At 38.4% G+C, this 25,580-nt stretch overlaps 1 protein-coding gene across 3 annotated transcripts in view; it reads right to left on the reverse strand.

Moving 5' to 3' along the window:
• Window positions 1-232: 232 nt before the first annotated feature.
• The window catches only part of erbb4b (erb-b2 receptor tyrosine kinase 4b), a 379,990-nt gene continuing 354,642 nt past the window's right edge, over window positions 233-25,580 (reverse strand). For 2 of the 3 annotated variants that reach the window (XM_087804859.1, XM_087804857.1), the window contains 8 exons: window positions 20,816-20,971; window positions 18,337-18,412; window positions 16,984-17,130; window positions 13,315-13,412; window positions 11,756-11,926; window positions 6,860-7,097; window positions 5,110-5,229; window positions 2,728-3,368 (listed from right to left, as the gene is read on the reverse strand). In XM_087804859.1, the coding sequence (XP_087660985.1) occupies window positions 2,728-3,368; window positions 5,110-5,229; window positions 6,860-7,097; window positions 11,756-11,926; window positions 13,315-13,412; window positions 16,984-17,130; window positions 18,337-18,412; window positions 20,816-20,971 (1,647 nt within the window). Of the gene's footprint in view, window positions 281-340; window positions 3,369-5,109; window positions 5,230-6,859; window positions 7,098-11,755; window positions 11,927-13,314; window positions 13,413-16,983; window positions 17,131-18,336; window positions 18,413-20,815; window positions 20,972-25,580 lie in introns of those variants that run through there. The other variant, XM_087804856.1, reaches the window with a different exon arrangement.

Raw genomic sequence — 25,580 nt, forward strand, 5'->3', positions numbered from 1 at the left:
CAGGATAGTGTACGTACTAACTAGTAACTAATCCTCCACAGATAGTATGTCTCAAACATACTTCTCTTAGTATACTAGAAGTTAGTATCATCAGGATAGTGTACGTACTAACTAGTAACTAATCCTCCACAGATAGTATGTCTCAAACATACTTCTCTTAGTATACTAGAAGTTAGTATCATCAGGATAGTGTACGTACTAACTAGTAACTAATTCTCCACAGATAGTATATCTCAAATCAAACTCTGCTGCTACACACTAACAGGAAATGATGCGGCAGCTTCTTCTTCTACTACTATTTAATGATGATTTCAACCAGCTGTAGGAACACTATCGCCACCTGCTGGCATCATGTTTGGTCTCAAGAAATATTAGAAATATTGACGAGATATTTACGCCGGTATCAGCAGTGAAGACGTGTCGTCCTCCTACTGCTACTGAAAATACACCTGGAAGTATATTAATATATATATATATATATATATGGAAGTTACTTCATATATATATATATATATATATATATATGAAGTAACTTCCATTTACAACGTCAACATCACTAAGATGGAGTCGTTTAGTGTAGAAAGTGTCCATCGATTCATACTCAGTTTTGTGTGTTTTAGTGACAATTTAGTGTGTATGGAGCACTACATTTACATACTAAGTATTGAGACGCACAAATGCACTAAAAATACTAACTTTAATTACACAAGTATGAGATTTGAGACACAGCTAATGTCATTGTTGTTTTGTCTACGTGATACAATCACTGCAGCCATGATTGCACGAATACCAACACACACGTTTTCCAACCAGTGTTGTGAAGAGTTTAAACACTCAGGTTTAAGAATGAATGCAGAAAAGTGTGTTTTTATTGAGTGCACTGACTGTACTGCACACTTGATACACTATAGAGCGTTGTTCTCGTTTTGAGTGTGCGAAACGTTGTGAATCTGACCCTAGAACGGAGTCACTTGTTGCTCATGTGCACAAACTTCAAGATATGAATTCAAGTGATCATGAAACATCTTCGGATCAGACAGTGTCGGTGGACGAATACACAGATTTCAGTAGTAAAAGAATGAAAGAACAGCGAAGGTTCCAGTGTTAGTCGTCGTTCCAACCGTCGCTGCGCTCCAGGTTTACTTTGTGCCACACACGAGTCTAGAAACCAAAGCAATCATCCATGTTCTCTTGCAAATATCACTGCACTTACACCGGTTCCCCTGCTAGCTCGTGCGGCGGCGACGCTTCGCCGTGGCGGCGTTCGTGGAATGCTAATACGCGCTGCTCCGGGATTACATCCTATTGCCTGTCGTTCAGGTTGGGAGCCAGCGCCGTGGTTGGGGAACATGATTTCCCTCCAGAACAACAAGGAAAAGTGGATGAATTAGCATTTGGAGAAAGGAAAAAAAAGAAAGATAAAAGGCTCCGGTGAACGGTGCTGGCAAAAGGCTTCAGCAGGTTTTCTCTTCCAGATAATTTGGCTTCATTTATGTTTCCACTGAGAAACGTTCTGAAGCTTTTTTTCTGGTCGCGCGCCACGACTGCCATCGCACCGACAACCCAGGTTCAAAGACGCATTTACAGTCGCTAGAAAAAACCCATTCAACAAGAATATTCTGCACTCATTTTATACTATTGTATTCTTTTATATCTTAATATTTAACCCAAATTGAAAAGAAAAGACTCTACAGTTCTGTCGCTTCACATAAAAACCATGTTTAGGTTTATTGCTCTAGATTTGGTCACAGCTGTAACAGAAAAATTAATTTTTCTTCTGGTCGAAACATCAGCGACGCTAACTGAAGTTCTCTCGATCGTGCTTGTGGCGGTTTAGACGAGGGAAGTTTTAACTAATATATAGAAATGATCACGTTGTTCTGCAGAACTTTTCAACCCGAACAAAATGGCTCTGAGGTCAACAACAGATTCACGCCGTTCGATTCTCTCGTTGGAGTCTGAATAACGAGGACACGTTCTTACGCCCCACGGGAAAGAAATATCTATTTTCAAGTAAATCTTGAAGCAAGAAACTACAAAAATTTAAATTACTGCAAAAAATAAGTGTGACTAGAAAACTAAAACCAAACAAGCTGGATTCAAACCTGCACTAATCTAAGTTTTTAATGAAGCCATTAGCGTGACTGTTTGATTTGAGCTGACGATAATGGACGTTTGAACATCTTTTAAAAACTGTGGCGACGACAATAATCATAATAGGATGATTTAATGAACTCCCATGATGCCTTTCTACACACTGCTCTATTTTCAGTGCAATTTGTTCGACGGCTGAGATCGGTCGGCTGGGCGGCAAAGCGTTACGAGAGCTGTTCAGGTCACCGTTACTGAGAGGGGGGGTTGTTGAGAGCGATGACACCTCAAATGAGATTTTAAAAAGCACAAATAAATGTTGTTCATTTAAAGAAGTAAACGATGATTTCAGAAACGTAAACCCGAGGAACAACAATGATCCGTGTGAGAATAAAACAAGTGGACTTTTGTTCATCGTCTCCGTCACTCCAGGTTTAGTTTCCGCCTCTGCTTGGATGTGAAAGCGAGCGACTGGCCGTCAGAACTCTTCTCTACTCTTAAACCAGTGCGTCCGTCGGGTCCGAGGAGGAGGGTGGGAATGAAAAGGCTCGTAATGAGACACGACGGACAAAGTGTTCGGAGAGGCTGCGAAGAAAAGCCAGTTCAGGGACTCGAGGTCCAGCACCAGGTGGGTCTCTACACCACAGTGTTCCTCTGTCTGTACGGGGGCGGCGGCAGCACGTTGCCGGCCTTCATGGCGGCCTCGGACAAGTACTCCTGGTTCTCGGCGACCGCCGGGCGGATGCGTCCGTTCTGCCGGTAGAAGAAGCGCGTGCTGCAGTCCTGCAGGTACTCCGGGTTGTGCAGCGAGGACTTGGGCGGTAAACTGTGCTGCCAGTATTCTGGATTGTCAAACGTGGCCTTCTTGGTCTTCATGATGGTTCCGCCGGTGATGCCTGAGTGCGGGGCGTGCCCTGAGTGTCCAGGATGTAAGGTGTGCGACGGGTACGACGTGTGCTGGAGCTGACTCGGCGAGATCACGTATCCGGCGTGACCGGACGGGTGGACTGTCTTGGGCACGGATTGGGCGGCGGAGGCGCCGGCGCCGGAGAAGGACGCCGGGTCCGCCGATCCGTTCTTCTCGGCCGCCTTCAGGAAGGTGTTCAGGTAGAGCGGCTCGTTCATGTACTCGTCGTTCCTCGGGACCGACGGCACCATGGCGGCCGCGGCGCCGGGCGGGTGGAGGGCGTGACATCCTGCGCCGTCCATCGCGGTGATGAGGGCTTCACCGTTCCTGCGGCGGGCGATGAAGGGGTTTTCTTCAACGGTGCCCAGGTCTGCGGAGAGAAAAAAAGGAATTTAACGTTTAAAGAAAAATACATTGAATTAAACTCAATTTAAAATATGATTCATAAGCAACAGTTGACGAGTTAATAAAGCCTTATGATACAGCATCAGCTGTTTGATACTGTATCATGATACAGCATCAGATGTTTGATACTGTATCATGATACAGCTGTATCATGAGGCCTTCTTGGTCTTCATGATGGTTCCGCCGGTGATGCCTGATGAAGACCATGTATCATGATACAGCTGTATCATGATACAGCATCAGCTGTTTGATACTGTATCATGATACAGCATCAGCTGTTTGATACTGTATCATGATACAGCATCAGCTGTTTGATACTGTATCATGATACTGTGTCTTCATTCATAAAGACCACTAGATGTCACTCTCTTCCTTTATAATCGTTGGCTCTAATTTACCGATTTAATGAAACCTGCCATCACTTTAAAACAGAGAGTGCCATCTAGTGTTCTTTCAAAACAAAGACATTGTATCATGATACAGAAACAAACAGCTGATCATGTATCATGAGGCTTCATTTACCCATTACTGATGGTGATCTATAAAGATGTCAATGTTAAGATAATATAAAGGACATAGTTAATGTAATATCAATCAAGATCAATAAAGTTTTACCTTACCTTACCTTACCTTAATAATAATAGCATCAGCTGTTTGACACTGTATCATGATACAACATTAGCTGTTTGATACTGTATCATGATACAACATCAGCTATTTGATACTGTATCATGATACAACATCAGCTGTTTGATACTGTATCATGATACAACATCAGCTATTTGATACTGTATCATGATACAACATCAGCTGTTTGATACTGTATAATGATACAACATCAGATGTTTGATAATGTATCATGATACAACATCAGATGTTTGACAATGTATCATGATACAACATCAGATGTTTGATACTGTATCATGATACAACAGCTGTTTAATACTGTATCATGATGCAACAGCTGTTTAATACTGTATCATGATACAACATCAGATGTTTGATACTGTATCATGATACAATAAAGTGATTCTGATCCCGTATGTCTCATTGATTCTTCTGTGTCAATCTAAAAATATTTCACTCTGCTTTATAATCTTTGGCTCTGATCGAAAAATCCAATGAAACCTGACATCAAACTTAGAGTGACATCTAGTGGCCTTTCAAAATAACGACACTGTATCATGATACAGCTTTAAACAGCTTATGTTGAATCTCAAGTTTTCATCAAGCATCACTTCTATAGACTGTATTTTATTTGGCCTGAAAATAACAAGTTCTTTTAAACTAAAATAGCTTGAAAACAGACGACAAATTTTAGATAAAACCTTCAGGAAAAGTCGAATAATGAAGCTTAGCTTTGATAACGTTCTAAAATACCACCCGGACCCACACATATTTTGAAGGATTTTTCACTCCATTTAAAAGAAAAGCTTTACCTAAAGCTCTATTTTCTTCCTTCTCTTGTGATAAAAACATGATGAAAATAAATGTCACAAGACTATAACAGCTTTATCCCACGAGTGGCTGCTTGGCAGAGGTCTGTGCTCTCCGTGTGCTTTTCCAGCTCTTTTCACAACGTACGTCAACAGATTCATTCATAGTATGAACAAAAAGAAGTTGACAAAAGTGTATGAATGAAGTCACGAGACACGTCTTCCTCTGAAATCAAACACAAAGTCACGTTGAAAACACAAAACCACAACCTGAGATCTTGTCCCTGGAGACGCTGGAGTACGGATCCTTCTCCGCTTTAGCTCCTCGTTCGGCCAGATGACCGGTCGGGTCGGCGCTGTAACGCTGTCCACTGCCGTCCTCACATCCTCCTTGAAAACGAAGGAAACGACAAGAATTATGTGGAATCAAACGTCGACTCTTGAGCGGGTCCAGCTCCTCCATCTAACATTTACCAGCAGCTCCGGGTGTCTTCAGCAAACACAAGATTGTATTCATTAAATAAACTCATTTATCATGAAAACATCCTCGACATCGACACACACACACAAACTTCTTCACACCTGATGAATCTGTCACACAAACACACAACATCGTTGATGAAAACTTGCTTATATCTGCTATTTCTCTTGTTTATTGAACGTGAAACCAACGTTTATGTGTTTATTTCAACACAAACGACTGAATAAATGTATTAAAAACTCCATCAAGATTTTCCTGGATGTAAAAACTGCTGTGATTTACGGACACAATTTGTAAAAAAGATACTTTATTAAACATTTACAGTTGACAAACATGACAGGATGTACAGACAGATGCAAAGACAAACATGTGAAATGTTGAACAAACAGTTAAAACATTAAAATATAAATAACAATTTCCACTTCATGTTGTGTTGAAATTGTTACACAAACGTTCCCTTCGTACCTGAAGCATTCGTGTGTGCTTTTGTTGGTGTTGAAACTAGACTCTGAAACCAGGTTAACCAGGTTAACCCTAGTTAGTCCGTCCTAACCTGCTACATGTTGATGGTTCAGCTGCTCACACCTGCTGGCTCTGGTATAAAACTTGATCAGTACCATCAGAATATTGAATTTATTTCAATTGTTTAAACTATTTTTTTTATTTTTTTTAATTAAAATGTTGTTTTTTTGCCGTTGAATTATTGTTTTGAATAATTCAATTAGTTGTTTATTGAAATATTGAATCTGTATTAAATAAAATAAATAGTTGAATACTTGAAAAAAAAAAAAAAATTGAATTAAATGACTCGTTTATTTTAGTGTTTTTTTTAAAATAATTCTATTTAAATATTGGAATAAAAAAAAATGACACATAGAGTTTGATATTCTTATTCCATAATTTAAAAAATGCATTTTCTAAATTCAATTTTTTTAATTCGGAGCCTTTTAAATTTACAAAGACATGTTGGTATAATAGTTCCACCACTAAGTTTATAAAAAAGTATACAAAACTCTGCAGCCAGAATTCTGAGCCGCTCTAGTAGAAGAACTCACATTTCTCCTTCAAACTGCCAGTTTCTTTCAGGATCATTTTAAAATTCTGGTTCTTACTTTCAGATCTATTCATGGTCAGACCTTCCATCAGTGATCTGATCCACTGAACCACTTGATCCAATCAGTCACGTGATCATCTCTGCATCACATGATTGGCTGAAAAATCAATTGGATTTAGAAAATAAAAAATCTCTGTATGTTTAAAAAAAAAAATCAAAAAAATCTTAATTCAATTTAAAAAATAATTCCGCTTTTCAAAATACTAATTATTCAATTAATTATTTTTTTAAAAAAGAATTCAATGCTTTTAAATACAAAATTTAAACATAATGTTTGAAAGTTTGAACATTTGAAATGTTAAATTCACGCAGTATTCTGATGACACTGACGTCAGTCTGAAGTCAGTCGTTCAAACTTCTCTGCCAGTGAAGTGAGTTTCTGGGGTGTGAGACTCTAAGGCGTCACAAGCGTCCGGTCAAGCTACCTGCTCCTGAAGTGAGGGCCGAGGCCAGAGCGCCGGTGCGAGGCGACGCCTGCTTCCTCAGCGTGCCGTTGCAGCGAAGGTCGTCCTGGTTCCCGCGGACGAACGCCGTCACCATCTGACCCCCCGAGGCCAAGTCCTGGGGGGCCACGCAGCCCCCGGTCACGGTGGGCACCGACACCAGCCTGGGGTGGGCGGGCAGGATGTTGTCCAGGCTGTAGTCCTGGACCGCATACTGACTCTGCACGGACAGACGAGGAGATACTCATTGATGTTGAAGAATAAAATAAAATCAAAAACAACTTCTTTGCCAAATTCAGGATGAAAATAAACGTCTGCAACACCTTCAGTAGAAAATATGTTTTTTTGGCAAGTATTAGAAAACAATCGAAGAGAAAATGAAGGACAATCGAAGAGAAAATGAAGAACAATCGAAGAGAAAATGAAGAACAATCGAAGAGAAAATGAAGGACAATCGAAGAGAAAATGAAGGACAATCGAAGAGAAAATGAAGGACAATCTAAGAGAAAATTACGAAGAGAAAATGAAGAACAATCGAAGAGAAAATGAAGAACAATCGAAGGGAAATGAAGAAAAATCGAAGGGAAAATGAAGAACAATCGAAGGGAAAATGAAGAACAATCAAAAAGAAAATGAAGAACAATCGAAGAGAAAATGAAGAACAATCGAAGAGAAAATGAAGAACAATCGAAGAGAAAATGAAGAACAATCAAAGGGAAAATGAAGAACAATCGAAGGGAAAATGACGAAGAGAAAATGAAGAACAATCGAAGAGAAAATGAAGAACAATCGAAGGGAAATGAAGAAAAATCGAAGGGAAAATGAAGAACAATCGAAGGGAAAATGAAGAACAATCGAAGGGAAAATGACGAACAATCGAAGGGAAAATGAAGAACAATCGAAGGGAAAATGACGAAGAGAAAATGAAGAACAATCGAAGAAAAAATGAAGAACAATCGAAGGGAAATGAAGAAAAATCGAAGGGAAAATGAAGGACAATCGAAGAGAAAATGAAGAACAATCAAAGAGAAAATGAAGGACAATCGAAGAGAAAATGAAGAACAATCGAAGGGAAAATGAAGAACAATCAAAGAGAAAATGAAGGACGATCGAAGAGAAAATGAAGAACAATCGAAGAGAAAATGAAGAACAATCGAAGGGAAAATGAAGAACAATCGAAGGGAAAATGACGAAGAGAAAATGAAGAACAATCGAAGAGAAAATGAAGAACAATCGAAGGGAAATGAAGAAAAATCGAAGGGAAAATGAAGAACAATCGAAGGGAAAATGAAGAACAATCAAAAAGAAAATGAAGAACAATCGAAGAGAAAATGAAGGACAATCGAAGAGAAAATGAAGAACAATCAAAGAGAAAATGAAGGACAATCGAAGAGAAAATGAAGAACAATCGAAGAGAAAATGAAGAACAATCGAAGGGAAAATGAAGAACAATCGAAGGGAAAATGACGAAGAGAAAATGAAGAACAATCGAAGAGAAAATGAAGAACAATCGAAGGGAAATGAAGAAAAATCGGAGGGAAAATGAAGAACAATCGAAGGGAAAATGAAGAACAATCAAAAAGAAAATGAAGAACAATCGAAGAGAAAATGAAGGACAATCGAAGAGAAAATGAAGAACAATCAAAGAGAAAATGAAGGACAATCGAAGATAAAATGAAGAACAATCAAAGAGAAAATGAAGAACAATCGAAGAGAAAATGAAGAACAATCGAAGAGAAAATGAAGAACAATCGAAGAGAAAATGAAGAACAATCGAAGAAAAAATGAAGAACAATCGAAGAGAAAATGACGAAGAGAAAATGAAGAACAATCGAAGAGAAAATGAAGAACAATCGAAGAAAAAATGGAGAACAATCGAAGAGAAAATGACGAAGAGAAAATGAAGGACAATCGAAGAGAAAATGAAGAACAATCGAAGAGAAAATGAAGAACAATCGAAGAGAAAATGAAGAACAATCGAAGGGAAAATGAAGAACAATCGAAGGGAAAATGACGAAGAGAAAATGAAGAACAATCGAAGAGAAAATGAAGAACAATCGAAGGGAAATGAAGAAAAATCGAAGGGAAAATGAAGAACAATCGAAGGGAAAATGAAGAACAATCAAAAAGAAAATGAAGAACAATCGAAGAGAAAATGAAGGACGATCGAAGAGAAAATGAAGAACAATCGAAGAGAAAATGAAGAACAATCGAAGGGAAAATGAAGAACAATCGAAGGGAAAATGACGAAGAGAAAATGAAGAACAATCGAAGAGAAAATGAAGAACAATCGAAGAGAAAATTAAGGACAATCGAAGAGAAAATGAAGAACAATCGAAGAGAAAATGAAGGACAATCAAAGAGAAAATGAAGGACAATCGAAGAGAAAATGAAGAACAATCGAAGGGAAAATGAAGAACAATCAAAGAGAAAATGAAGAACAATCGAAGGGAAAATGAAGAACAATCGAAGGGAAAATGAAGAACAATCAAAGAGAAAATGAAGAACAATCGAAGAGAAAATGAAGAACAATCGAAGGGAAAATGAAGAACAATCAAAGAGAAAATGAAGAACAATCGAAGGGAAAATGAAGAACAATCGAAGAGAAAATGAAGAACAATCGAAGGGAAATGAAGAAAAATCGAAGGGAAAATGAAGAACAATCGAAGGGAAAATGAAGAACAATCGAAAAGAAAATGAAGAACAATCGAAGGGAAATGAAGAAAAATCGAAGGGAAAATGAAGAACAATCGAAGGGAAAATGAAGAACAATCAAAAAGAAAATGAAGAACAATCGAAGAGAAAATGAAGGACAATCGAAGAGAAAATGAAGAACAATCGAAGGGAAAATGAAGAACAATCAAAGAGAAAATGAAGAACAATCGAAGAGAAAATGAAGAACAATCGAAGAGAAAATGAAGAACAATCGAAGAGAAAATGAAGAACAATCGAAGAAAAAATGAAGAACAATCGAAGAGAAAATGAAGAACAATCGAAGAGAAAATGAAGAACAATCGAAGAGAAAATGAAGAACAATCGAAGAGAAAATGAAGAACAATCGAAGAAAAAATGGAGAACAATCGAAGAGAAAATGACGAAGAGAAAATGAAGAACAATCGAAGAGAAAATGAAGAACAATCGAAGAAAAAATGGAGAACAATCGGAAAAAAAATGAAGAACAATCAAAGGAAAATTGAACAACAAACGAGAGGAAGTGAAAACAGAGGAGGATCGTCAATGATAGGAAATAATTACTTAATGAAAAAAAAACAATTGTTAAAACGACCGTTTAAAAAAACAAGCGTTTATTTTAAGACTGAATGAGCTTCTTTAATAATAATTAATATTTTCTTTCGGTTCATTCCAAGTGTTTGGAGAACAACAGGACGACTTCCAAGGACGGTTCCATGAAAGGATTTTAATTAAAAGTCTCCACAGTCAAGTCTTGACGAGGCTGTATCAGCGTGTCCTGCTGTCTTTTTATTTTCATGCTATTTCTGTCTCGTAATTGTTTTCATCCAAGTGTCCTCGGAGTCTCCGAGCTAAACGTCCACTTATCGTTCCTGGACAGAGGAGCCTTGTTAAATCACAAGTCATGAAACCATAAAAAGTTTTAAGGCGAGTTCACGGAAACTGCTTTTTATCGGCGCGACTTCCATAAAACGGGCTGTAAACGACACACAACTGTAGCACGACTGCATTATTTCTGGAAAATGAATAAACTGAGGAAGAAAAATCTACATTTCAGGAACTGGAGGTGTTTGGAAAAGTAAGACTTTTCTAAAAAGATGAATAAAAATGAAAACGACTCGCTTGAAAACACAGTTTGAATTCAAACAAGTCGGTGAATTAATGACTATGATGGATTTTGAACTAAAGCGAGAAACTAAATCCAGATTCACAACGAAAGTTGATGGTTTTTCACTGACCCTGAACACCAGAGCAGCGAAAGTACAAAAACCACTTGAAAACAAATCCAAAGAAACTGAATCTAAAACAATCACAACCGTGTTACTGAAATACAAACAATGAAGATAAATCTTTCAACAATAACCAAGATAAACAATCTTACTGGACTATTTGATTAAAGGATCACGTACAGAAGATCAATATAAACAGAACAAACTCAATATTTCTGTAGGAAAGAGAAACAGAAGTTTTTCTTTCCACATAATGTAAAGCAGGCCGACTGACCGTTAATAAACGCTGACAAACTATACGTTCCATCTAAAAAAAATTGCCGACAGTTTAGATGGATTTGTGTTATAAACATTATCGTCCTTTTTTTGTGGGAAATTTAATTTTGTGTCTGTTGACCATTTAATGTGTTTTCAAGTTTATTTTTCTCTTCCCTTCATTTTAAGACCAACATCACAGCAATAATAACATACATTCCATCAGGTTGTCAATTATTATTATTTTTTACAGTTTTAAGAAATACTGTCAGGTTCTACAGTAGAACAACAGTAGCAACTAAATACATGTATGTAGGTTGCAGCAGTCAATACATCCTGTGACAACTGAGGACGAGAGGATACAGTGAGTCCAGCAGCTTTTAAAGCAGATTTTTGGACATATTTTGGTTTGAAAACAAATGAAAGTAGTTGCGACTTCGTCAAGAGTCATGTGGTCTGTAAATACTACAACACCAGAGTCAAGTACTGGACAATACTACACATATATACTTGTTACTACACTATCACAACACCAGAGTCAAGTACTGGACAATACTACACATATATACTTGTTACTACACTATCACAACACCAGAGTCAAGTACTGGACAATACTACACATATATACTTGTTACTACACTATCACTATATATCGTATCCTTGTATCGTGACACATAGATACAAGTACACATGTACACATTACCTTGCTCTGTTCAATACGTGTTCTCGAAGGATACGCCAGCGGGGGAACGTTGAGTCCATGAGGCATCAAATACTCTTCAGCATCCATCAGGTCCTCCAGCTCCTCTTCGTCCAGGAGACTCTGGAAGAACTTGCTGTCGTTTGGACTCGGAAGCTTCATACGGTCGTCTCCCTGAGGATGTAGCATGAACCTCAGATGGGGTAGAATATTTAAAAAAAACACAATCCAGAGCAGTGCTCCTCCAAAAATGTACATCATCTGGGTGACTATTGATTATTACTGTCTGAAAGGTGTACTTTCAAAAAAACATTGTATTTTCTCTGAGGTTACAAAAGTCAGTAACACTTAAGAATGGGGAACATATATTAACTGTTGATAAGATACTTATTTATCTGTGTATTGACAACTAATCAGCCACTAATAAACTATGATAAAATACTAACTCACACAATGTTCATTGAGACGATATTCTACGCTTAATAGCATTATAATGAACAGATCCAGCAGGAAAATTAATGACAGGTAATTAATGAATAAAGCAGTTATTAGAGATACACTTTGATAATAAATAGCTTTTCTATCCCTTACTAGGTGTAAGTACCATGAGAGAAGTAAATGACTGTAAACAATACTATCTCTGCTAAAGAAAACAAATATACAAGTTTTAAAAGCATCCTAATCATTCAAAATAAGTCTTAATAATGATGCACATGTATAGTAGTTATGTTAGTTATGGTAGTTAGGAAGCTATTAATACTTTTTCCTTCAGTAGAAAAAGACTAAACTGTTAAACGTGTTTGAGGTTATAACTGTTCAAAGTATCGAAGTGAATGAAGTATGAATACGCTGCCACTTCAGAATAGGTTAAATTTCACAATTACAAATACTTATCTTGAGCAATTAGTAAGTTATTAATACATTTATAGTTAACTAGAGACAGTATTATACAAAGAAGTACTTCTCTCATGGTACTTACACCTAGTAAGAGGTAAAGAGAGAGAAGCTAGTTATCATCAAAGTTATTCTTGTCCTGTTAATAACCAGTAATTGTTCAGCTTTAACTCTTTATTATTGTGATTTTAAGGTAGAAGGTAGTTACGACGAACGAGGTGCGAGTAAATACTTTACGATGGTTAACAAGTGGGTAATTTCCTGTTGACACACAAGTGAATGAACGGATTATTAACAGTTAATATGTGTTTCAGTCTCTGACTCTCGACACCTCAAGACGCTCGTTTCAAACAAGTTTATTAAAACAACAACAACCTGTAAACTAGTGGATGAACTATGATTTATTTTTACTGTTTTTATCTGAAAGTCTGTGAAGAAGAAAAAAATTCTAGATTAGGAAAAAAACATATGTTGAGAATCAGAAAAAAAAAGGATTTAAACTTTAGGTTTTCTTAATATTAAACTCCACAAACCATCCTGTTTTTTGCTCTAAACTTCAGACCAAGAACTCCCCGATGTTACAATCTTACAGCTTTAACAGCTTCTTTTAAAAACGGCTTTGAAACAAAGATCTCACAGAAAGAAAAGTCAGAAATCAAATCTCCTACTTGGATGACGAGATATCTCTGAGGGTCTCGAGCCATCCTGGTGAACTCTGCAGCCAGTTCTTTGAACTTGGGTCGACTGTCGGCGTCGATCATCCAGCCTGAAGGAACAAGCATTTGGTTGGTTAGCGCTGAAGAATCAACAAACAGAGAAGCTCTTATTAACCACACAAACAAAGAGTTGAAACTATTTTTAGTTGCACATTTCGTGTGAAAATTTCCTTTTTTGTCAAATTCAGTTGAAAGAACGACTTTGTCACCAAATCAACCATATGGTGCGAGGAACGGTCGGTGCCAGTTCGTCTTTGGATCGTAAAGTGTGAAGCCAGGATACGCCGGCGATGCTTCTCAGAGCAAAGCCCACGAGTGTTGGGTGGAAATGGAGGCGAAAGTAAAAATAAACTTTAACTGGTGGCAACTATCGTGTCTTTCACTGTGTGTCCCATTTAAAGTGGAGCGGTTTGTGTCGAACCGAGTCGCCGCGAAGGTGAATGAAGAAGTTAAACCGACGACACACTCGAACTCCTAAGATGTGTTTCAGGGTCTGCCAGGGAGTCCAGGTGACGGCGAGGACAGGTTTCCAGCTCAGAGGAGTCCGGACCGAGCAGCGCTGGCACCGAACACGCCTGGCAACGCCGGCTCAAGGGCAGCGCCGTCCCACAATTCCACGCTCGTCTAATTAAGAAGACGCCGCGTCAAAGGCGACCCTTTAAAAAAAAAAACAACCTTTTTTCTCCGTGAGTTTTGTGTTGCCAACATCCTTCAAAGGAAGAACGTGAGGTCACTCATCTAGACATCGTTCAAAACCTGCTCCAGAAATATTGTGCTGATGTAATAATAGTAAGTAAGTAAGTAAGTAAGTAACATTTATTTATATGGCGCTTTTCCAGACCAGGGTCACAAAGCGCTTAAACAATCAAAACAATACACAAAAAAAGTACATACTTTAAAGATCAAGATAATACTGAGAACAACACAGGAGTTCCAGAAATTCGAGGAAAAGCCTGAACAAATAGAAACGTCTTAAGATGTTTCTCAAAGGAGTCAGTAGATCATCAAGAGCAAAGAGAGAGAAGATCGTTCCAAAGCTTAGGAGCAACAGCCTGAAAAGATTTCTCTCCTCTGGTCCTGAACCGTGTGCGTGGAACCATAAGTAGATTCTGATCCACAGACCTCAGAGCCCGAGCTGGGGTGTAAGGCTGGATCAGATCAGTGATGTAAGGAGGAGCCTGACCATGAATAGATCTGAAAGTAAGAACCAGAATTTTAAAGTTGATCCTGAAAGAAACTGGAAGCCAGTGAAGAGTTTGAAGGAGAAATGTGAGTTCTTCTACTAGAGTGGGTCAGAATTCTGGCTGCAGAGTTTTGAATTAACTGCAGACGAGACACATCCTTCTTGTTTAGACATGAAAACAAACTGTTACAATAGTCCAGACGAGAAGAAACAAACGCATGGATTATAAGATCCAAATCATGTTCCGACAACATTTTCCTAAGTTTAGAGATTTTTCTCAGTTGAAGGAAACAGTTTCTGGTCAGTTTTCTTCAGTGTTGAACAAGAGACATGTCTTTATCAAATACAACACCCAGGTTTCTCAGGCTCAGTTTGACAGACTGACATAAGTCACCCAAGTACTGACTCAACCCTGGAATCTTATCATCAACAATCACCAGAGTTTCAGTTTTGTCCACATTTAGCTGCAAAGTGTATTCACTCATTGTTTGATTTCTAGCAAACAATTGACTAAGTTCAGCCTCTGGGGCTCAGTTGGATCAAAAGAGCAGTAGAGCTGGATAATAATAGCACAAGAAGGATGAGGATCAGCTCATCTTACTTTGATTCTGTCAATTTCTGTCAGGAAAGTCAATACAGAGATCTTTGAAACATCGTCAGTAATAAGGATGTGTCGGTGAAAATCTGAGCCAAAAGAAGAAACTCTCGATCATCTTCGATAAATACCATAATAACAAATATGTATATGTATATAACTCTCTCCTCTACTTCTATACTGTGTTGCTTTTTACTACAGTTTGTTGTTGTTGACATTATTTATTTAACATGTATTGAATTATTATTGTTTATAATTGTGTTTTTGATTTACTATTTTTCAATATGTTTTAATGTAATGTATATTTAACTGCTGTGACGATTCAAATGTCACCAATTCTTTAAGATAAATCTTATTTTAAGCTCACAAGATTCAAGAGATAATCCAGGGATGTCCAAAACCTTTCCAGTTTGGATGAGACGCAAATGAGTTGATCCTCGTGTCGATGTTTAATAGTGTGAGTTGAATAACAAAGTGTTTCATCATTTACAGCAGTGCTGATGAAACTCACGACGACACTATGAAGCTTCAGCATCACCACTAGACATGTGTCAGTCATTTATATTTGTAAAGATTCTTTTAGTCGTGTCTGGATTCTCTTTTGAACAAGATTATTGTCGTAAATTCACTGTCTGAGACAAATGAACATGATAGTAATAATAATTCATAAGTTTTCTAAAGTGCAAGGTACGCTAAAGTAACTTTACGTTAACCATAAAAAAATGAAGAGAGAGGAGGGTGGAGGCGACGAAGGCAAAAGCTCATGGTGTGTATGTTTGGTTCTGATGATGGGGTTGAGGGTCTCGGTGGAGCGAGTGGAGGAGGTCGTTCAGGCAGGAAGGGGCGTGGTTCTTAACAGGGTTCGTCGGCGGCGAGGAGGATCTTGAAGTGTATCTGCTGAAGCCGGTGAAGTTGACGGAGGACGGGCGTGACGTGTTCTCTGGAGGGTGCGAGGGCGAGTGTTTTGGACATATTGCAATTTTTGTAGAGCAGTGGAGGAGAAACCATACAAGGACGCTTTTGAGTGTGATGGTGACAAATAAATGAATTTGTTTTTCTGCGGCAGGAAAGGAGAGAGTTGGTCGAAGGCGTTCTATGTCCCGGATGATAGAAGGATATATTGGTTTATACATGGATTATATTTGTGACTTGAAAGAGAGTAGGGGGTTCATGTAAATACAGAGGTTCCTGATCAGGGGGGAGTGAGTACAAGAGTGACCATCGATGGGGAGAGAAACGTTCTGGGAGGCGGAGAAGATGGATTTTGGGCCAAAGATTATGATTTCCGTTGCATTGCTGTTGAGTTTGAGAAAGTTGTTGTTCTTCCAGGATTTAATGTCGGTGAGGATGTCGGTGAGGGTTGAGAGAACGACTGGGGCGATGGTTCTGGTGGTGATAAAGAGTTCGGGCGTCGTCAGCAGAGCGATGGAAGTGAAGTTAATGGCGGCGGATAATGTGACAACGTGGGAGCATGTAGAGTATGAAGAGGAACGAGCCAAGCACTGAGCCTTGGGGGACTCCATGTGAGACGGGGGTGGTGCAGGATTTTTCCTGGATAATCAGTGAGACGTTCAGACAATGTCCTCCTGACCACCGAGAAGATACGATGATCCTCTCAGATGTTGTTTGAGGTTTCTGAAGACTTGACCTTGTATGACCTTGTACAGGCAGAACCGCTTGAAGAAGGGAAATAAATCGGACTCAGAATTCTACGATACAACAAAAACCTTGAGGGAAAACCTCAGAAACATGACATTTCAGGTATTTAAAGAAGCTTATGAAAATATCGTCTCCTGTGAAGGTCAACACATCCATTCAGAGGTCACTCAGAGGTCAAACCTACATTTGACCATGACCATGTAGACGTCGATGGTGCAGATGGGCGGCTGTGGAAGTCGCTCCCCTTTCTCCAGCAGGTCCGGGATGTCTCTGGTGGAGATCCCGTCGTAAGGTTTGCCTCCGAAGGTCATGAGCTCCCAGATGGTGACCCCTGAGAAGAGAAGGGACAGAAGAGAGTGAAGAGAATCGTAGACACATGAATGTAAGAAAGGCAGGATCGCTCCGGCTCAAAAGAATAGTTGAAATGGATCTAAAAGTGAAATAAAGTGGCGCAGATTCCGTGAAAAGCAAATGTGTTGAACAGGAGAAAGAGCAGGATGAATGAAGAGTGTTAACAAAGAAGGCCAAAGAAATGGAGGAAAATGGAAAAGATCAAAGTCTGTGGAATCTGTGATTAAAAAGGAAGTGAAGAAATGATAGAATGACGAAACTCTTCTCAGGGTTAAATGGTGACTTTTTTCAGAGAAGTCTCTCAATTAAAGTGAATAAAAAAGAAAATCTCATGTTTCAAAGGCTACGACTTGAATGAAGCTGGAAAAAAATCAGTTAAATGTCATAAATGACAAACTGATGTAACCTCTTGCATTTTCATCTTAGTTACACATTTTCTTTTCATTGTTTTAATCATTTGTCTTAAAGAAATATGTCCTTACAATTGAAACCAAAGGAAAAATAACTAATACTAATAATTTATACTTCAATGGCATAAAAAAACTGTTTATAAACATGTGGATATTTTTCTTTGAAGGAAATAAAAGAGGAAAGAAACTAAATACATTTCTAAACCAAACGTACCTTCATGCAAGGTTTAATATTTTTAAATAAACATTATAGATAACATTTATGTTTTATATATGATACTTACTTTTTTACTTATGAATTGAACTTTTGCAAATATAGATAATAAACATCCAAATAATGCAATTTATTTAACTCATTTTATGATTTTTTTGTTGGTTTTAACTAAAGAAAGAGAAATGTACTAGTGTAAATCTAAGTTTGTGTTCTTGTGTGTCTCTGCTGACATTAAGATCAACATTCAAAACTAAACACTAAAAACTGACGCTACGTCACTGAAGACGCGTCTTCGGAGCAGATACCGACGTAAAAATGTCTCGAGAAAAAAATGATTTTTAACAATAATAACACAACAACAATAATAGCACAATGAGACACAACTTAATAACTTGTTTCAAGCTGTCGAGTCATTTCCTGTTAGTGTGTAGCAGCAGAGTTTGATTTGAGTACTAAACTGTCATAATTTGTGCAATGCACAAGTAAGTGGAGAAGACTAGTTTTCAGGAACACATTAAAACATGAAAAACAAATCAGTAGAAATGAAGCAAACGTGTCTCACCATAACTCCAAACATCACTTTGATGTGTGAACTTCCTGTAATGAATACACTCCAGAGCCATCCACTTGATCGGCATCTGTCGAAGAGAAGCATTAGTGGCACCAGAGTCCAGTCCAGACTTTACCGGGTTTTCAAGAGACAAACTCCACAAACAGCTTTTGTGAAGAAGTATTTTCTGCTCAGTAAAAGTAAATAATCCCAGTTTGATGGACACAGAAGGAAGTGAGAGGAGCGAAGAAGAAGTAATGAACCAGGATTATGGAGGATAAACACTTGTGCTAAGAGAACACTTAAGATTGATTTGGTTGCGTCTATATTGGACTCTGACTCTCCAGCACACCACAGCAAATCAATTGGCCCAGTAGAGCAGAAAAAAGTGTTCAGCGGCTCCTCTTAAATACTCCTTCGCGCTGTGTTTTTGTCTTGACCTGCGAATATGAAGCAATAAATAATGCTTAATGTGGATTATTAAGGCTCTCCGGTGGCTCACGGACAGATATGAAAACTCGACTTCTGGTTTTGATTCGTCTTCGACGCAGATACGAAGAAACATTCAGAGACAAGATGGAGATTCAAGAATTAAAAACTGAGATGAGGTTTATCAAAGTTCACAGACACACAGATTAATGAACGTTAAATTCAACACAAAATAATAAATAAATGTCCAGGTGTGATGACTGTAAGGAAATGACAACTTTACTGTAATCAATCATCTAGATTTAACACACATTTCAAATGGTCACTTGATTAACTGATAATCTTTCATATTTAATTCATATTAAATAATCCTATTCTTGCATTGGATTCACTTAAACTAAACTCAGGTTCACAACTCAAAGGCCGAGTTCACACACAGAAAGATGAAACAATCCCAGATTCCAGGAATTCAGTGTGAACCTGTGTGAGAACTCACACTGAAAGACACAACAGTCCAGTAAGTTGCTGGGAACAAACTCTCTCTACAAAACAACAACCTTCAGTAAATTTCTACTACGGTCACGCGCGGCGGCCATCTTAGAATCAAGTGTTTACAGTTACTGACCAATCCTACATGTACATTTGACTAGAGGCGTTAACCTGAATATTCTACTAAAAAGATCCACCATTTTGTCTGATCTTTGCGTTCTGGCATTCGAAGACGTATGCGATAGATCTCTCTGTTGCTAGATCTCTCCGTTGCTAGATCTCTCCGTCGCTAGATCTCTCTGTCGCTAGATCTCTCTGTCGCTAGATCTCTCTGTTGCTAGATCTCTCTGTTGCTAGATCTCTCTGTTGCTAGATCTCTCTGTTGCTAGATCTCTCTGTTGCTAGATCTCTCTGTTGATAGATCTCTCTGTTGCTAGATCTCTCTGTTGATAGATCTCTCTGTTGCTAGATCTCTCTGTTGCTAGATCTCTCTGTTGCTAGATCTCTCTGTTGATAGATCTCTCTGTTGCTAGATCTCTCTGTTGATAGATCTCTCTGTTGCTAGATCTCTCTGTTGATAGATCTCTCTGTTGCTAGATCTCTCTGTTGATAGATCTCTCTGTTGATAGATCTCTCTGTTGCTAGATCTCTCTGTTGATAGATCTCTCTGTTGCTAGCGCCCGTGTTCACGTAAGTTTTTCTCTGACTTCTGCATAATTCACTAAACGAGCATTTTTCTTAAACTCATCCATGTGTCTGTCCTTCCATCCATCCATCCATCCATTTAAAATCCATCCATCTATCTACGTATCCATCCATCCATCCATCTTGTATCTATACAACCATTTATTTACTTATCCATCCATCTACAAATCAATCCATTTATCCATCCATAGATCTACATATCCATCCATCTACATACAGTATCTATCTATCTATCTATCTATCTATCTATCTATCTATCTATCTATCTATCTATCTATCTATCTATCTATCTATCTATCTATCCAACCATCCAACCATCCATCCTTCCATCCATCCATCCATCTATCTAACCCATTAGCTTTATAATGAAGAGTGAATGGATGTTATGAGTTTATTTCAATTAAATTTGTAATAAACTAAAGTTTCTAAGTATATCAAAAACATCAGGTCATGGTCGTCACTCTTTCACAGTGAGTTCCATTTGAATAATATTCATTTCCATCGTGATGGTCTCATATAATGGGATAATATAGTGAGTGTAAACCCACGGAATGTAAAGAATACATATTTAGAGATATTAACGCAAACAGCTTTAGTTGCTCTTGGTTGTTTTAATTGTGCATATTCAGTGTGTAGTTCATTCATTATTCATCGCTTTTTACTTACAATATGCAATTTAAGCCAGAGGATGATTTGATTTAGGTTCATTATCATCTTTCTTCATATATAATCTTATTTTTCAAGACGTTAAACATACTCCGGGGGAAACCTTCAAGGCCTCGTAACGAAGCAGAAATGTGTGTAAAGTGCAGCGTTGAATAATTAACAGGCAGATCCTGCTGATGGATGAAGGAACGTCGACTCTCACCTTCCCTCCGTCCGCGTTGTACTCCTTCTCATTAACGTCCAGGAGGCGAGCCAGGCCGAAGTCGGTGATCTTGATGTGGTTGGGAGATTTCACCAGGACGTTCCGAGCCGCCAGATCCCTGTGGACCAGGCGGCGCTCCTCCAGATACATCATCCCCTGCAAACACAGGCTTCACATGAGGACGAGGGAAACACGGCGGTTGCAGGTATTTACATGCACGACTGAGTCCTGCTCGACGCCGCCATCTGTCTCCCTCGTCGCCAGCGCCGTCATTAGAGTTCTTATAATTATTCCTGTCATCATCATTACCGCACTATGTTCCAGCGCCGCCATCCATCACCGGCGAGACGGTGGAAGTCCCGTCTTCATTTTTAAACGCTTGGCGATGCAATAACGGCGGCGGATCCATAAACATCAACCCGAAGGAGGGTTTTCAATTAAAAAGCAAAACCCACAGGAGGGAAGAGATGTTGATATAAAACATTTAATCTCTGGAACAATCGAGAAAGCGGCTTTCGCAGCGTTCTATAATTTAATTGATAGTGATCATCTGCCAAAACAAGAAAGGAAGAATAAAAATCCATCACAAAGTTTTATTGTCCGTCTAAACTCTTCGGTGGATGAAGTTGGGAACCTGTGGAAGAGTTAATGTGACTCGTTTCCTGGATAAGAAGAGATAAATGACCCGACTCACATCTCAAGACCCTTTTTATCATTTTCTTCTGTGTTGGTCTCTGTGTTGTCTTGACCTGTTAAAGTTTTTTAATTTTTATGTATTTTTAACTGTGTATTGTTCTGTTGTTTAAATGTTGACTGATCCTTTGCAACTTTACTCCAGTTACATGTTTTCTTGAAACTCTTTTTTTTAAAGGTTTGATGAGACACCAACTGATCAGACGCCATTTAATTTGGATCATTTTGCCATTTTTTCAGGATTATTTCTTTCAAATAATGCAAAAAAAATTGCAATATACTTGGCAGAAATGCCACAATTTGAAGTAGAAAAAAGCATCAAAAGGAGTCGGATGGTTTGTATTTCCCTGCTCTTTCATGTTTCGAGGTTTTTCTCTCAATATTTTTGTCAAATAATAATTAGCTTGATAGTAAAACACTGATGTCATTTTTTAAAAATATTTTTATCTCGTCATTTCTTAAAGATTACTATCTATCTATTAATCCCTCTGGAGATCTCCTTCGAGAAATTTGGTTTCCAGTTCACAGCAGACGTTAAAAGGAACAAAACCTAAAGAAAAACATGAACAAAGAGCAATTAAAAGGAACAAAGTGCAAATATAAAGAGCATAGATCAAAGGAAATAACGCGAAGAAAATAATACAAAGGTAAAAGAATACGTACAAAATACACGATATTATTGCTCTAACATTTTGTCACTTTAATTTTAAATTTTTTTTTTAAATAATCTTTAAAAAAAAACAATAGAATCACTATCAATAATCAGGTTCTATTTGCACATCTGGCTATTCAACACCAAATACCTGGTGTAGTTTTACTAACATCACTCCTAACCTAGAGCAACACACTAATACTCACGTAGGTAAACACACACCCTGACAGTGTTGCTGTTGTCGTCCTTAACGAATGAACTCAATGCCTTGAATCTCAATATCTCTAATTTAATAAATGTATTATGAAGAGATTGAGGAGAAACATTTACAAAAGAGATTGAATTAAGTCGACTTTATGGAGGGAACAGAGACGTTTAAACAAAGTGGCTTCTGCTATTGCTCATCTTGTTCCTGACTTTTCAACAGCCTCTTTAAAGTGGCGAGAGGATGAAGAAATGAGGCCTCATTTGAAGCCATAACAAATTGGATTTATTTTGAAATGGGCTGCAATAAGAAGGAGGCTGGATGTGGGAGGAGGCTCGCAGCAGACGGAGTGGAGCGCTCGCAGCCTAAGAGGTGAGATTACATTGCTAAGGCTATAATCTCGGTCGCTTGTTTCGAGTCCCTCGTCGGGAAGACGCTGTCGGCTCAGGACACGCCTGCACATTTACTCCCCGGCTCGGAAATTCAAAGCGACTCGGTGGAGAATTCCACGGCATGTGAGAGCAGAATGTTCTTTAGCAAAGAGACGGAAATATGACGACTGTGGGTGTGAGGAGGAACATTTTGATTAGCCTGAAGTTTAGTATTCACTGAATGTCATCAAGTTTCCATGTCTGTGTCAACTGTGTTGTTGCAAATACAATGATGTCCTGATGTCCTGGTGTCATTAAACATCGACTAGTATCAACTCTGGTGTCATTAAACATCAACTAGTATCAACTCTGGTGTCATTAAACATCGACTAGTATCAACTCTGGTGTCATTAAACATCAACTAGTATCAACTCTGGTGTCATTAAACATTAACTAGTATCAACTCTGGTGTCATTAAACATCAACTAGTATCAACTCTGGTGTCATTAAACATCAACTAGTATCAACTCTGGTGTCATTAAACATCAACTAGTATCAACTCTGGTGTCATTAAACATTAACTAGTATCGACTCTGGTGTCATTAAACATCAACTAGTATCAACTCTGGTGTCATTAAACATCAACTAGTATCAACTCTGGTGTCATTAAACATCAACTAGTATCAACTCTGGTGTCATTAAACATCAACTAGTATCAACTCTGGTGTCATTAAACATCAACTAGTATCAACTCTGGTGTCATTAAACATTAACTAGCATCAACTCTGGTGTCATTAAACATCAACTAGTATCAACTCTGGTGTCATTAAACATCAACTAGTATCAACTCTGGTGTCATTAAACATCAACTAGTATCAACTCTGGTGTCATTAAACATTAACTAGTATCGACTCTGGTGTCATTAAACATCAACTAGTATCGACTCTGGTGTCATTAAACATCAACTAGTATCAACTCTGGTGTCATTAAACATCAACTAGTATCAACTCTGGTGTCATTAAACATCAACTAGTATCAACTCTGGTGTCATTAAACATCAACTAGTATCAACTCTGGTGTCAATAAACATCAACTAGTATCAACTCTGGTGTCATCAAACATCAACTAGTATCGACTCTGGTGTCATTAAACATCAAATAGTATCAACTCTGGTGTCATTAAACATCAACTAGTATCAACTCTGGTGTCATTAAACATCAACTAGTATCAACTCTGGTGTCATTAAACATCAACTAGTATCAACTCTGGTGTCATTAAACATCAACTAGTATCAACTCTGGTGTCATTAAACATCAACTAGTATCAACTCTCCTGTCATGTAGTGAATGTTCTTCAAGACGCAGTAACTTCTCATCATGACCATGTTTTACACTCTACTTTATAAAGTTGCTCTGAAATCTGGACAAAGGAGAGGTTACGAGAGTCTATTATGATGCAATAATGGCTAAACTCCTCCTCCAGCTGTAATCACGCTTTGCTTATAAAACGAGTTCCTTGGAGGTGGAGGCGACGGTGAAGATTCGCGGTGACAAACCTCCATGTTTGACCAATCACAGCAGAGTGGGTGTGGTTATGGTCAACAAGATTTCATCTCCAGAAGTATTTTCAGTGGGCGGAGCTTAAGATCATTTCTATATTTAAATATTTCAATGAAAAGAGAGTTTTTGTAAAAACACACACACACACACACACACACACACACACACACACACACACACACACACACACACACACACACACACACACACACACACACACACACACACACACACACACACACACACACACACACACACACACACACACACACAAATTGTAAAACGTTTTGGTTTTAAGAATTATCTTTTCTCCGTTTCTACCATATTATACCAGCTGTGCCAAATGTAGCAATTTTTTTTATCTTTTCAGATTTTTATCTCTCAAACTTGTCGACTGTTCAATAAAATCTCATAAAAAAATCTCATTCTCAATTCTTTACTATCGAACAAACAGCAGCTGAACGGAGGAAATAGTACTTTTTTAAAAGAACAGCAGCTTTTATCAAGTACTTCTACTCATTCTTGTCCAGAGAAAACACAACTTTAAAAAAGTGGAGTCAGTGCCTAATAAACTTTAAGCTCGGCTTTTATTGGAGTGAACTCTTGACCGACCAATCCGACGCCAACTTCCTACTTGAGCTCAACATTTAATTGGTTTCAAAACCAAGAGCCCGAGATGCAGAAGGAATAACGATTAATTGCATCTTCATTCCTGCCATTAACACGAGGTCAAGTGAGGTCGACTCCATAAGCGTCGGCTGCAGCGACCATGACGCTCGCGGCCGAGAAGCACTTATGGAAGAACAAGAAGAAACATCTCCAGAGAAACCAAACAGTGACGCTGCACAAATGAACAAAACAGTCGTTGAGAAAATACATCCTCGTCCAGAAACACAATATTAGCTCAAGATGAGCCGCTTCAAATATCCTGAATATTTTATTCATGCGAACAAATCAGTGCAAATGAGAAGAAGGTTTTTAAATAAATCGGTCTTTAAAAATAGAGAAAAAGTTTCCTTCTTGCACCAGAAAAACCTTCCAGGAGTATCAAGCGTGAGAAGATCAGATCCATCACAGCCCAGAGTGGCGTCCATTCATCACGGCCTGCTTCGGCTTCTTTGTTGTTAGATCTGGCCGGTAAATAAACGCACACGAGAGGCTGTCGACCCACACACACGAGTGTAATCAAGTGATTTATCTCGATCCGAGCGTATTCATGAGGAGACGCTTCTAATGAGATTGAACGTCGTGTCGGCGCTCGTGACCGAGTGAGGAGCAGATCTCC

This window comes from Callionymus lyra, chromosome 12 (genome assembly GCF_982586985.1).
Source record: "Callionymus lyra chromosome 12, fCalLyr1.hap1.1, whole genome shotgun sequence".
In the NCBI taxonomy this organism is placed as follows: domain Eukaryota; kingdom Metazoa; phylum Chordata; class Actinopteri; order Syngnathiformes; family Callionymidae; genus Callionymus; species Callionymus lyra.